We start from the raw sequence: 13,594 nt of genomic DNA, 5'->3' as shown, positions 1-13,594 counted from the left end.
GAGAGAGAGAGAGAGCGTGAGGTGTTTACGAGAGATAGCGCGAGAGAGATGTCGCGCCGGCGAGATAAGGCGGCTTTGAATACAAAACAAGAACCATTTGCCATTGTATATAGTTTGAAATGGTCTTTCTTTAAAGGAAACTACGGTCTACTTTGAAGTCCTCCCGCGAAGTCCGGACAAAAGTATAACAATCAAGACGATCTAGAGAAGAGGGTGGGGAATAAAGTCGAGGAGGAGAGGGATAGAGTCGACGATCAATCGTCGATCAATCATACAAGAGGAGGAAAAGTGATGGATCGGCGACGACGACGACACACGTGGGGATAAGACTCGGGAACGTTCAACGGGCGGATCCGAACGCGCGGTGTTTCAATGAGACAGGGAGATGAGGACGAGGAAGTCGTTGCTGCCGATCGTTCTACTGTGCGTCACGATGGCCGGCCTGGCTCTCGGCCAGGAGAAGAGGTGGTCGAAGGCGATCACGAAGCACCGGGATAAAAGCGCCAAGGGCAAGTACGACCCTGATTACGCGGACAGGACGAGGGAGGATGATTCCGATGAGTTTTATTACGATCGAAGCTCCTCGGCTAACAGCTACAATCCCGACTTCCTCGCCGCCTACAGGAACAACCGGGCCATCGACAACTCCAGGTATGCATTCAGAGCTTTATATTGGATAAGCGCTCTTTGATTTCGCTGCGCGATTTCCCTTCCAAAAACAAGAATCGAATCACCGACCGATATTGCTCTTTTTCCATTTTTCTAAAATCCGTGGACACGCTCGCTCCCACACGCGGTCAAAACAAAACTACGAGTCCGATTCGGTTGAAATTTTGACAGTAGCCGTCTACGAGAATGTACTACACGATAGTAAATCTCTCTTGTGATACTGGCACCATCGGGCGGTGAGGCTAAGTACTTATCGGACCACCCTCGTATATATAATTATTATATTATAATATATTGAATAATCTGTTTTATATATTTTTTCTGAAAAAAATACACAGAATTTTCTGTTAAAATTTATCCTGAAAATCATGGTGATCGTGAAACAATATGGTATGGAAAAAATTTTTTTAATTTTTGACTTTGATTAATTTTAACATACTTTTAGTAAAATTAATCAAACAAATTTTACATTTTATTGTGATAGATATTATTATTTTTTATTGTGATAAATATTAATCAGAGAAATTCTCATAAAATTCTTTCAATACCATATTATCCCATGATTTTCAGAGTAAATTCTAAAAGAAAATTCTCTCTCTGTGTATCTTTCCTCAAAAAAAAAATGTTTCGCCTGAAAAAAATTTGTTCAAGAAAGGAAATATTTTTGACAATTAAACACATGATTGTTACATCAAGAGTCTTATTAAAGTCTTTTAAAAAAATTTTGTTTAGAGGAAAAAAAAAATTTTTTAAGACTAATAAAAAATTTTAATTTAATATATTTACAATACAGTTCGGCGTTTATTTCGAGTACGACGATGAGCGTTAAGTGATATTATTTTAGCCAATAAATTCCCTCAGATCGATTATTACGTATATATATACGTAATAATCGATCTGAGGGAATATAGTATATCGTCTATATATAGTATATCGTCGAGATTGCTACGCGACGATATTTTCTCTCTTCTCCCCCGTCGTCGACATTGAAATTCTCTTTGATCTTATTAAAGTTATTAAGGGGATCCTAGTCGGATGGTCGAACTCCGACAGGTTAGCACCACACATATCCAAACATATACACGTATACACATATACACACGATAGGTTAGCACCACACATATCCAACATATGCACGTATGCACACATATGCGTCAAAATGTTTTTAATATTTAACTTTTTTATTAGACTTGCAATCTCACTTTTTATTGTTTACTAATATTTCTTCATGTTAACCCTATCGCGTATACTATATTTTATGCACAGATAAACTGCAGAACTATTTTTATTAAATAAGTATTATTACGAGCTGACATGAAAGAAGCCGATAACAAAACTGTAATTTTTGATTTTTATATGATTATATGATTTATATATTATATGATTTATATATGGAATTATAGCTAACGCGGTCCGTTTTTATAAGTACTTTAATCGTGGAAAAGGATTTATTGATCTGTATAGTCAATAAAAAGATATCCCAAAATAATAAAGTTGGTTCTGCCGTACCGACAGAACTAACTTTAGGATCCGACTAGGATCCCCTTAACGGCTTTTAAACGCCTCGCTAATTTTACTTGGTTGAACGAGTAATTCATGGTATCGCGCACAAAAAGCAAGTTCATTTAAATGCACGTAATCCTTTTAAAAACTGCGCGAATATATTTGTTAAAAAAAAAAAAAATTTTTTTTTTTAATTTTAACGAAAGAGCACTCTTTTGCGTTGAAAATTTAACGAGAAACGAAACACACGTATTTTATTTTATTAAACGTGTGTGAAAATTATCATTCCCATCGAATTGTAACTATCAAGTTATTAAAAAAAAATCAATTTCCGACGAAAATTTCAACGTCGCAATTTCGCAGAACATTTGATCGATTCGAGAGTTTAATATAACAATATACAGAGATAGAATCTCGATAGTTCAAAGTTTGCCCGGACAATCGAAAATTCGGAGTTTGCGGGAAAAGAAGAGAAGTTCGCAGACTCTATTGTAATTAAAACCCGATCGTCTCTCTCCCTCTCTGTCCAGATCTACGGATGTCGGGTTCAAGAACAATCAGCAGTCTAGTCAGTCGTCGAATCTGCCGAAATCGCACATGAAATCGAGCGAGGAGGTCGGAGGACGCGAAAAGGGACGGAAGGGACACAAGAACGTCACTATAGGGGACGGCATTTGTCAGAGCACAGATATCAAGAACAGCGTCGTCTTCTTCTCGATATTAAAGGACTGCCGCGTGATCGAGGGCTTCCTGCAGATCGTATTGATCGAGAACAACACCGAGGCGGATTTCGAGAATGTCAGCTTCCCGGAACTGCGAGAGATCACCGGCTACTTCCTTCTGTATCGCGTCGACGGGCTGAAGAGCCTCAGCAAACTTTTCCCGAATCTCGAGGTCATCCGGGGCGATATACTCCTTACGGATTACGCCTTCATGATTTACGAAATGAAGAACTTGCAAGAGGTGAGATTTTCGCGCGAGCTCTCTCTTCCGCCTTTGTTTTGTTTTCTCTTGGTTTCTTTTTTTTCTTCCTTTCGTAACTTTCCTATTTTTTTTTTACTCTTTGTTAATGAAATTAGCTTGCAGCAGAATCTTAATCAGATTATAATCTTTAAGCTTTTGCCTTAAACGTTTCGTACCTTTTTACCGTTTTAAAACGAACATGAATCTAATATGGATTCTGTCATTAATAATTTGAACAGCTATATAACATTTTTCCCCTAATTATATCTGCTTAAATTTAAATGTTCTCGTCAATAAATAGATAAATAAATAAATTATTTTTTTTTCTGATCATATATCTTTAACATCAGACGAATTAATTTTAATATGAGTAATTGGGGGTTTGGAGTTGAAAATTCGTATTTATTGCCTTATTCCACACAAATCTCACCGTGGAAGGATTATTAAGAGCTTTCGACGCCCGATCGTCCGAGTTTATCGCATTTAATACCGACACTCTCGATGACAAACGGGACTCGTGGGACTGCAATTTTTCATACAGCGTTAGGATTTTTATTCATATATACGCGCAGACATGACACGCTCGTCCGTCACGTAGAGAATCCATCTCGCGATCGTTCATTCCCACGCCGAATCAAGTCCAGTCTGTAAGGTTCGAAGGTATATGGTCCAATCTGTCGCTATGGGACCCGATTAAAATGATCCTCCGGGGTCAAGTGACGTTAATCAGTCAATCGAATTAACCGGCTGTTCGACCCTTGACTCATAATTCCACGAAACTTTTTCACAGATCGGTCTCACCAGTCTGACCAGGATCTCCCGGGGCGGCGTTCGCATCGAGAAGAATCCCGCTCTCTGCTTCACCAGTACCCTGAATTGGAGCCACATCGTGCCGGCCGGCGAGAATTTCATTAAAGACAACAGAAATGAACAGAATTGCCCGCACATGAAAGGAGATGGTTTGAATTTTGAATTTTTTCTTATAATGTATAACGAAAATGTTACCAAAACCTTATCAAAGGGAAAGAGTGCGATCACCTTTAATCTTTAATATTATTTTACTATAGTATCATACTCTCAGTGTCCTGGCGGCTATTGCTGGCAACCGCGCAACAGTGTCATTTGCTAGAGAGGTCTAGATGTCACGAACAATGCCTTGGAAAGTGTTTCGGTCCGAGCGACACCGAGTGCTACGTTTGCAAGCATTATCGGCACGATGGAAGATGCATCGAAAGCTGTCCGCCTGATTTGTGAGTAATTTGTTAACTTTCGTAAGAATGCAATTGCGATGTGACGGAGTAAAATTAGTTTACAGCAAGTTTATATGTACAATATACACCTCTCTTATATCTGTATCTTATATACAAATAGAATCCAAAAAATATGTACGCGATAAATCTACAGATTACTTTGTTTCGATTTTAAATAATTTCGGAAATTGCTCCTTTATTTATTACCGATTCTCTCTAGTAAACTGGAGTCAATTTTTCTGACAAAATTATGTAGAAGGAGAGAAGACACAAGATTCTAGTTCTAATTTCATACAAAATGTCCATTAAATGTCCATAAAATCATTAAGATATTATGGAAAGGAATGAAGATTTTAGGGCCGGCGCTGCGACGAACATGTCGAAACGTTATTTATATAGGTGCAAAAGCGTTGACATTCAGCAGCTTTGTACCCTCGCGGAAAATCGGTCGTAAACGAGAGTAGTAGTAATACTATGAGAGTTCTAACTCAGGTCCTCTGAGGGGGGTGCGGGGCGCGGGGGGTTCTCCGTGGCGAGGGGTATGACGTCACGCGGGGCGGGGGTATCTCGTAGGCGCGGGGGCTGACGTCACGCGGGTGGAGGGGGATGTTTCGACAAAGGAGGGGGAGTTTTCTGAGTGCAATATTTGTAGATGGTATCTTTACGACTTTTTTATGAGGGTTCTTAGACATTTTCCCCAAAAAGGTATAGAACAAGCGCCGATGATTAACAATTTTGTACCCTCGTTAATATAATTTTATTACGGAAGCGCCGATGTCCGGCTGCTCGTCAACGGAGCGTTCTAGAATCCATTAAAACTATGTTTTTTCATTTTATGGACATTTTATCATTACGAAAGGAATGAAGATTTTAGGGCCGACGCTGCGACGAACATGTCTAAACGTGATTTAATAGGCCTCTACCTATTTGCGTTGACGTTCGGCAGCTTTGTATCCTCGCGGAAAATCTCCCATAAAAACGAGAGCGAAATATTTTTCTTAATATTTTTTAAGGAAGAATGCAACGTATCGGCGCCAACGTTCGGCAGCTTGTGTCCTTACTCCTCTATCCATAAAACCGATATCTCAAACTATCTTTTGAGATACGCCAAATGTTAGAAAAGAAGATAGAATTAGGTGAAATATATATAAGGAGGATGAGAGCGCGTCAAACCATAGTACGATTTGAAAGCGCATAGATGCAGCGGTGAAAAAAGTTTAATGGTTACTTTCTTGTATTAGAAGTGTTAGTGGTATAATAGTGAATAAAAGAAATAATGGAAAACATCGAGCAGAACGAACGCGACCTGTTGGAGCGGTCCCATCAAATCACCACCTTGGGCGAATATTTTGAGTGGGCGCTGCGCTGCGAGGACTTTATCAAACTGCTCGAAGAACGCAGTCGTGTGAAGCGTCCGCGACTCTCCATTGGATATAGACAATCTTTGGTTGCTAGAATCGCGCGACTCGAGGGTACAAAGACTCGATTGCAGAGACAGTTTATACCCAGTGGTGGTAATTACAGTGGCGGTAATTACAGTGGCGATAATAACACGGGAAGACTCGTTTGGCGAGAGATCGATACCGCGTTCGAAAATCGGATACTGACAGGTGCGGTGATTAACGCAGACTATATCGAACCGCGACAATTTTTGGAAGACGCTAGTAGTGTAGTACTCGAGCAAGTGCAAGATGTTATAAAAATACACAACTGTGCAAAAGTAAATACCGTGTTCAACGGTGAGTTTGTGACAGGTGATAAGCGCGCCAACAAAAGCATTAACACGCGAAATTATGAACTCTTTCGCACGTCCGATTTACACGAGTGGTATGAGCGGCATGTCATCGAATCCACATTGGCGTCTCTCGAAGAGTTTCAGGAACGTGATAGCGGATGGGCATTGTCACGAATCCTTGATCTTACGGTCAACGTCAACAAGTGCAATCCTATGCGCGCAGGGTGTTATCTAAACTTATCGCGAGAAATTATTACGAAGAGAGCAGTGGTGAACGTGCGATCAACGGACAATGCATGTTTCGCATGGTCAGTGGTGGCCGCTCTGTATCCCGCAGAAAGACATGTGGAACGAGAATTTTCATATCCCCATTACACGACAGTGTTAAATCTTCAGGACATTGAGTTTCCGATGACATTAAACCAAATTAAAAAGTTTGAACTGGCAAATAACATCTCAATCAACGTCTATGGCATCGAGAGGAAGAAGGAATTATCTATTCTTCCGATACAGCTCACTGATCGGAAGAGAGAAAAACATATAAATATGCTGTATGTGCAGGAGGACGACAACGTTGGACATTTCGCGTGTATAATATAAAAAATCTATCCCGGCTTGTCAGCACGCAACTGAGCAAACATGACCACAAGAAATATATCTGCGATCGGTATGTATATTTATTGCAAATTATATAATAATTTTAAATAAAATTGTAAATAAAATTGTAATTTTTTTTTTTTCACAGATGCTTGCACTTCTTTAATTTGAGCGAAAAATTGGAGGCTCACATTGCGGACTGTCGAGAAATGAACGACTGCGCTATCCGATTACCAAGCGATAAAGACAAGTGGCTCGACTTCGACAACTACAACAGAATGGAGCGACTTCCCTTCGTGGTGTACGCTGACTTGGAGTGTGTGCTGAAGAAGACGCCGGAACATGCGTCATACTCCCAACATCACGAGGTATTTAGCGTTGGGTATTACGTGCAATGTTCGTACGACAACTCGTTATCCGCGTATAATTCTCGCCGTAGTATCGATTGCGTTTCATGGTTCGCCGAAGAACTTAAAAATTTAGCGCATCGCGTAAAGGGTATTTTGTCTGATAATGTCCACATGACAAAATTAACGCAAGATGAATGAGAAAAATTTCATAGCGTCACGCAATGTCACATTTGCGAAAAACCGTTTGCGCCGGATGATACACGCGTACGCGATCATTGTCATCTGACCGGGCGATACAGGGGTCCCGCGCATTCAAACTGTAATCTAAACTACAAAGACTCTTATGTCATTCCTGTAGTTTTCCATAATCTATCCGGCTATGACGCACATTTTATCATAAAAGAAATAGCTACTGCGTATGAAGGACGAGTAGATGTGCTTCCAATAACAAAAGAAAAATACATTTCATTTACGAAGACTGTCAATAGTACCGACGACGATAAAGATCGGAAAGCTTGCATGAAATTACGATTCATCGATTCATACAAATTTCTCAATGCTAGTCTTGACAAATTGGCATCTTTTTTGAATAAGGATAAGTTAAAAATTTTGCGTTCCAATTTTTCCGCATTATCCGCTAACAATTTTGAATTATTAACGCGAAAAGGTGTCTTTCCGTACGAGTACATTGACTGCGTGGACAGGCTGCAGGACACGCGTTTACCACCACGCGAATCGTTTTACAGTTCTTTAACCAGTGACACTGTATCCGAGAGCGACTACGCACACGCCGTCAACGTGTGGCAGCAGTTCTCCATTCAAACCTTGGGTGAATACAGCGATCTGTACTTAAAAACTGATGTCTTGTTGTTGGCAGATATATTTGAAAACTTTCGCGACACTTGCATCGCGAGTTACGGACTCGACCCTACGTATTATTATACTCTTCCTGGGTATACATGGGACGCCATGTTAAAATATACATGCGTAAATTTCGAACTGCTTACCGATATCGATATGGTTATGTTTATTGAACGGGGTATACGCGGCGGTCTAAGTCAATGTTCAGGAAGATACGCGCATGCTAATAACAAGTACATGCAGTCATATGATCCATCGAAACCATCATCATATTTAATGTATTTAGATGTAAATAATTTGTATGGATGGGCAATGTGTCAACCACTGCCTTATGCCGATTTTCGATGGGTCGACGATGTATCTAACTTTGACATCTCGTCAATAGCGCTCGATTCACCTACAGGCTATATCCTCGAAGTAGATTTAGAGTATCCACAACATCTTCACGACACGCACACTGACCTACCGTTTTGCCCGACACGTGACAAACCGCCCGGCAAGCGGGAAGATAAGCTTCTCGCAACGCTATATGATAAGAAGCGTTACGTCATACACTACCGCAATCTGCAGCAGTGCACGCGGCACGGCCTTCGCGTTACAAAAATACATCGCGTATTACAATTCACTCAATCCGCATGGCTCCGCGATTACATTGAACTAAATACAAAATTTAGAACACAAGCGAAAAATGATTTTGAGAAAAATTTGTACAAATTGAACAACGCGGTATTTGGCAAAACGATGGAAAATGTGCGTAATCATGTAGATGTAAAATTATTGACAAAGTGGGACGGACGATACGGAGCAGAGGCGATGATAGCGAAACCAAATTTCCATAGCAGGAGCGTCTTTTCAGAAAATTTAATTGCCGTAGAATTACGTAAACTAGAAGTAAAATTTAACAAACCAATCTATGTTGGTATGTGTATACTCGACATATCGAAAGTGTGTCTGTACGAATTTCATCACGAGTACATGTCACCGCTCTATCGTGACAGATGTCGGGTAATGTACACCGATACAGATAGTTTAATATATCATATTAAATGCGAAGACGTGTATGAAAATATGAAACGCGATATCGCTAGATTCGATACGAGCGATTATCCAATTGACAACGCGTACAGTATACCGCTTGTGAATAAAAAGGTGCCAGGTCTAATGAAGGATGAAAATAATGGCGCGATAATGACTGAATTTGTAGGATTTAGAGCAAAAATGTACGCTTTGCGAGTAGATGGTAAGAAAGATACAAAAAAGGTTAAAGGTGTCAAAAGTAACGTTGTCGCGGGAACGATAACATTCGACGATTATACGCGGTGCCTGAACGACGAGATTGAAATGACACGTAGTCAGTCATGTATTAGGTCGAAATTGCATGAAGTATACACCATCTGCGAGACAAAAATTGCTCTAAGTCCGTACGACGATAAGCGGTATATCATACCTGATTCGACCGACACATTACCATGGGGACATTATCAGATACCCTATATAAAATATAATGTAATATAATGTAATATAATGTATGTGCGATATGTTATGTAACATATGTGTATGTATTTCATATATTGGAACGGAAAGGATGTATTAATAAAGATTTTGTATTTCACATATTTCATGTATATTGTAATATTTCAAATACTTTTATTTGTTGTACACATTATATATTTTTTAATTTTTGAGTAATTAATAAATACAATTTGTATGAATTAAATTGCATTGTCCTTTTGTATCCAAGAGTTGTGCGAATTGTCAAATCCCAGCCATTTTACGTAAACCTCGTCACCCCTCCTGCGCAGTACTTTCTCTACGAGATATACGTCCGGATAATTCGCGCTATGCAACTCGTGCTCGTAAAACGCTCCAGCGACAGATGTTTTGCGATAGTCTTCGAGTAGATAGGTTACGGGATTAGTACGCTGCACTTTAACAATTTTAAACACTTCGGTTGTCCAATTTGGTGTGTAACCCTTCTCAAAAAGTTTCTTGTACTTGCTAACGCGTACCGGGTCACCTACTTTGAACTTTGCCGGAGCGGCAATCTTTATGTTACTATATACCGTTTTTAAAAGTTTATCAGCGATCACGGGGGTGACGTCGACGGGTCGCATGCCGATCGTTCGATGCTTGCGCGCGTTGTAATCCGATACGAGTTCCGCCAACGCGTCGATCCACATGTAAGTTCCGTTCAGCGTAAACATCTTCCACATGTCGTTCTTCAGCGTGCGATTGAATCGTTCCACAACCGATGCCTTCAATACCGAATATGTAGAATAGTAATTGATGTTATGTTTCCGTATAAGCCGTTGCACGTCGGCGTTATAAAATTCTTTCCCCATATCGGTTTGCATGTTTCTCGGGCATCTCTTGCTATCTCGAATTATCTCGGCGATAGCGTCAGCCGTCTCGCTTCCAGCTTTACTCTTGAGTGGTATGGCCCACGCGTACTTGCTCAACACATCGATGACGGTGAGTATGTAGTGGTAACCTCTGTTGAAACGAGAGTACGGACGCATCTCGACGATGTCAGCTTGCCACAGGTCATCGTATCCCCGCACTATGACGTGTCTTCGGGGAAAATTTTTCCTTGCCGGCGCGTGCAGTTCGTTCACCAACTGCCGTTTCTCCAAACTATGTTGTTTCATCGCTTCGTCGGTTTTTCTCGATCGCCGTTTGTCGCTCGTTTTATGATTCATTTTCGTTTGTCGTTCTTCAATAGCCGTTCGTAGCCGTTCCTGACCCGTTCTTGAGCCGTTCCTGACCCGTTCGTAGCCGTTCCTGACCCGTTCTTGAGCCGTTGGTAGCCGTTCCTGACCCCTTCTTGAGCCGTTCCTGACCCGTTGGTAGCCGTTCCTGACCCGTTCTTGAGCCGTTCCTGACCCGTTCGTAGCCGTTCCTAACCCGTTCTTGAGCCGTTCCTGACCCGTTCGTAGCCGTTCCTAACGCGTTCGTAGCCGTTCCTGACCCGTTCTTGAGCCGTTCCTGACCCGTTCGTAGCCGTTCCTGACCCGTTCTTGAGCCGTTCTTGAGCCGTTCTTGTATAGTTTACTTCCGTTCTTGACCCATTCGAAAATCGTTCTTGATTCGTTCGCTGCCTTGTTCACAGTCGTTTCTAATCCGTTCGTAGCCGTTACTGATCCGTTCGCAGCCCTGTTTGAGTTGTTTGTAGCCTTGCATGTAGTCTTTAAAGACTTGTTCGTAGCCTCGTTCGCAGCCCTGCTTGAGTTGTTGGTAGCCTCGTTCGCTGTTGCTAGGCCGTTCATAGCCTCGTTCGCAGCTGTTGCTAGGCCGTTCACTACCACTCATTGTAGTTAGATAGCAGTTCGATAATCCTTCGTAGCTGTTCGATAATTGTTCGTAGCCGTTCGATAACCCTTCGTAGATGTTCGATAACCGTTCGATAGCCGCTCCTAACCCGTTCACTGCTGCTCATTCAGGTTGATAGCCGTTTCTGAGTTAGCGTTAGCCGCGCGTTGAAGTTCGTTTATCACAATCTGTATTGCCCGCATCCTTCTCGAACGAAGTCAGCTTCTCATCTGATTCTTTCTGTTGATTCATCAATCTTTTAACGCAGGATTCCACATACAGTTTGTTGACGGCATCGGTGTCAGCCTCAGGTTGCGCTACACGACGAATCTTCCGCGACCTTGCGTCATAGTCTGTAGCGACACGACACAGAGCGTTTTCGTGCACGTAACTTTTCACCAATCTATCCCAAGAACCGCTTGTGCCGGTTGCATCATTTCTTGGTTCGAATAATCCAAATTTGTTGATAGGCATTTTTTTTCCCCGAAACGAGTGATCGACAGGATCTCATTGTCGTGAGCGTTGTGGCCAGCTCGGCGCGAAGCGTCCAGCAATCGTACCCGATCCACTAGCTCGTTGGGGTCATCCCAGTGTATGTAATCGATCTTATTGTCGGTTAGCACCATCGCGTGAGGCATGAATACTCCCTTTCCAGATTTTTTCTTTTCAATCGATATCAATGGTGCGATTATATGTTTGTACTTGTATCCCCTGTTGTTTCGTAATTGGCCTTGTGTGTCATAATTGCGTTTATGCGCGTTCGTCGCCAATAATATGCTCTTGTATTTACGCATATCATCCTCCGTGTAAATGTCATCATCGGGAATTCTCTTGAAGATCAATTCGTATAATCCTGGTGTACCAATGTACCTCACTTCATCTATAATTATAGAGTCATATTTGTCAATGTCGAATCGTTTGTTACCGAGACGCATTTCATCCTTGTCGAAAGAGACACCGTACACGTGATCGATTTTCCTTTCTTTGTCGCCACCGAGGAGAGTGCTCATGTACTCTTGTCCCAGTGGTCCCAAGTGCTTTCGCAACATTTCTTGACCTTCCAGCGTTTGTAATGTGTTTCGAACAAACAATGTTTCGAGCGTGCTGCCCGAGGTTTCGAAAACATTTTCGTTTGCGAGTGTTTCGGGTATCATAGGTTGTACGATTCTCGTTGTCGCGAACGGTGTAGAGCTTATCATCGGTTCATCCAGTAAAGCATTCGATGTACGCTGTGTCGATGAGCGATTCGGGTTTAATCGTTTCCTCTTTTTCGGTGTCGCATCATCCTTCTCCTCTTCCTCCTCTTCCTCCTCCTCCTCCTTGTACCGCTTGATGGGTAAGATTTTAATCTTTGCGGTACTTTCCGGCTCGTTTTTCACCGCGATCGAGTTGTCGACAATCTTTTGTAGCGGCTCAATAATAGGTCTAAAATGGATCTTGATCGCGATATCGTCATCGATCTTACCGGTCTTCAAAGCGCGATGTTTCTTGCGGATTAATTCACTAGTTTTCGCAATCTCCTTCGCTATCTTTTCACGCTCGCGAATATTATCGTTCTCAGCCATGTCGGTAGAGTGTCGAACGCTCGTGTTTCACCTCTCTCACATCAGAAACATCGGCAACGACTAATTGTTTTGCGGTATCGCGAACACGTTAAATCCGTTTCTGTATCGGCCGTTCGTAAGCGAGCTATCCTTATCTATCACTAGAAATCCATACTTTTGCTGCCAACAAGTACGACATAATTCACTGAAATCCTCGTATGACATGTCAGTATTCGTGGTCATTGTACACATGTTTCAAGTTGGTACCGTCCTGTTTAAACAAGATTAGCAGGTTTGCGTTGTCGCGTATAAGATGTTTCGGTATTCTTGCGTATGTCTGACAGAGATAGAAGCAGTCGACGTTCGAGTGGCGTCCCATTGAAAAGTATTCTCTTATCGTATTTTGTTTGTCACACGCCACGTCATCGAAAACGAAAATCGAGTTTGGACATGCTTCGCTCGGTGGAATGACGTCACTGTTATTGGAGAATGTAAAATAGCCGATTTCATCGATCGACGTCAACAAATTCTCCAGATACTGATATTTTGGCTGTTGCAGTGACTTTGAGTACACGTACACGTCATACGAAATACATGCTATAGATGAGTATCTGAGACGTGCAATTTCACAATATCCTTCCAATAAAGAGCAGAATGAAGATGCAATAGCGCTTCGCGCCAATCATAATACTCTAAAGAGCGAAATCAAATGCATCTATAGAATAAACTTTAATAAACCACACAATATAGGATCGTTGTTGGGATTCTCATCGAATCGTATATTGCAACCTCACAAATGGTATGATTCGGATT

The 13,594-nt window shown here is 41.6% G+C and overlaps 1 protein-coding gene across 1 annotated transcript; it reads left to right on the top strand.

The window, feature by feature from the left end:
* Positions 1–385: 385 nt before the first annotated feature.
* Positions 386–4,389, top strand: LOC145946784 (insulin-like receptor). The gene is made up of 4 exons (XM_083056542.1): positions 386–651; positions 2,703–3,135; positions 3,926–4,094; positions 4,217–4,389. Exons 1-4 carry the CDS (start codon positions 386–388, stop codon positions 4,387–4,389), a joined length of 1,041 nt encoding a protein of 346 aa, XP_082912668.1.
* Positions 4,390–13,594: the final 9,205 nt, after the last annotated feature.

This window comes from Prenolepis imparis, unplaced genomic scaffold (genome assembly GCF_030444845.1).
Source record: "Prenolepis imparis isolate NDT839.2.m4 unplaced genomic scaffold, iyPreImpa1.0 SCAF_21, whole genome shotgun sequence".
NCBI classification, from domain to species: Eukaryota; Metazoa; Arthropoda; class Insecta; order Hymenoptera; family Formicidae; genus Prenolepis; species Prenolepis imparis.
This window is presented reverse-complemented; position numbering and strand designations above follow the sequence as displayed.

Bases quoted from the DNA above. Each gene is read 5' to 3' on its own strand.
- LOC145946784 (XM_083056542.1), top strand. From the start codon at position 386: ATGAGGACGAGGAAGTCGTTGCTGCCGATCGTTCTACTGTGCGTCACG. The intron at 3,136-3,925 runs GTGAGATTTTCG...ACTTTTTCACAG, and splicing joins AAATGAAGAACTTGCAAGAG to ATCGGTCTCACCAGTCTGAC. The intron at 4,095-4,216 runs GTTTGAATTTTG...TCATACTCTCAG, and splicing joins CCCGCACATGAAAGGAGATG to TGTCCTGGCGGCTATTGCTG.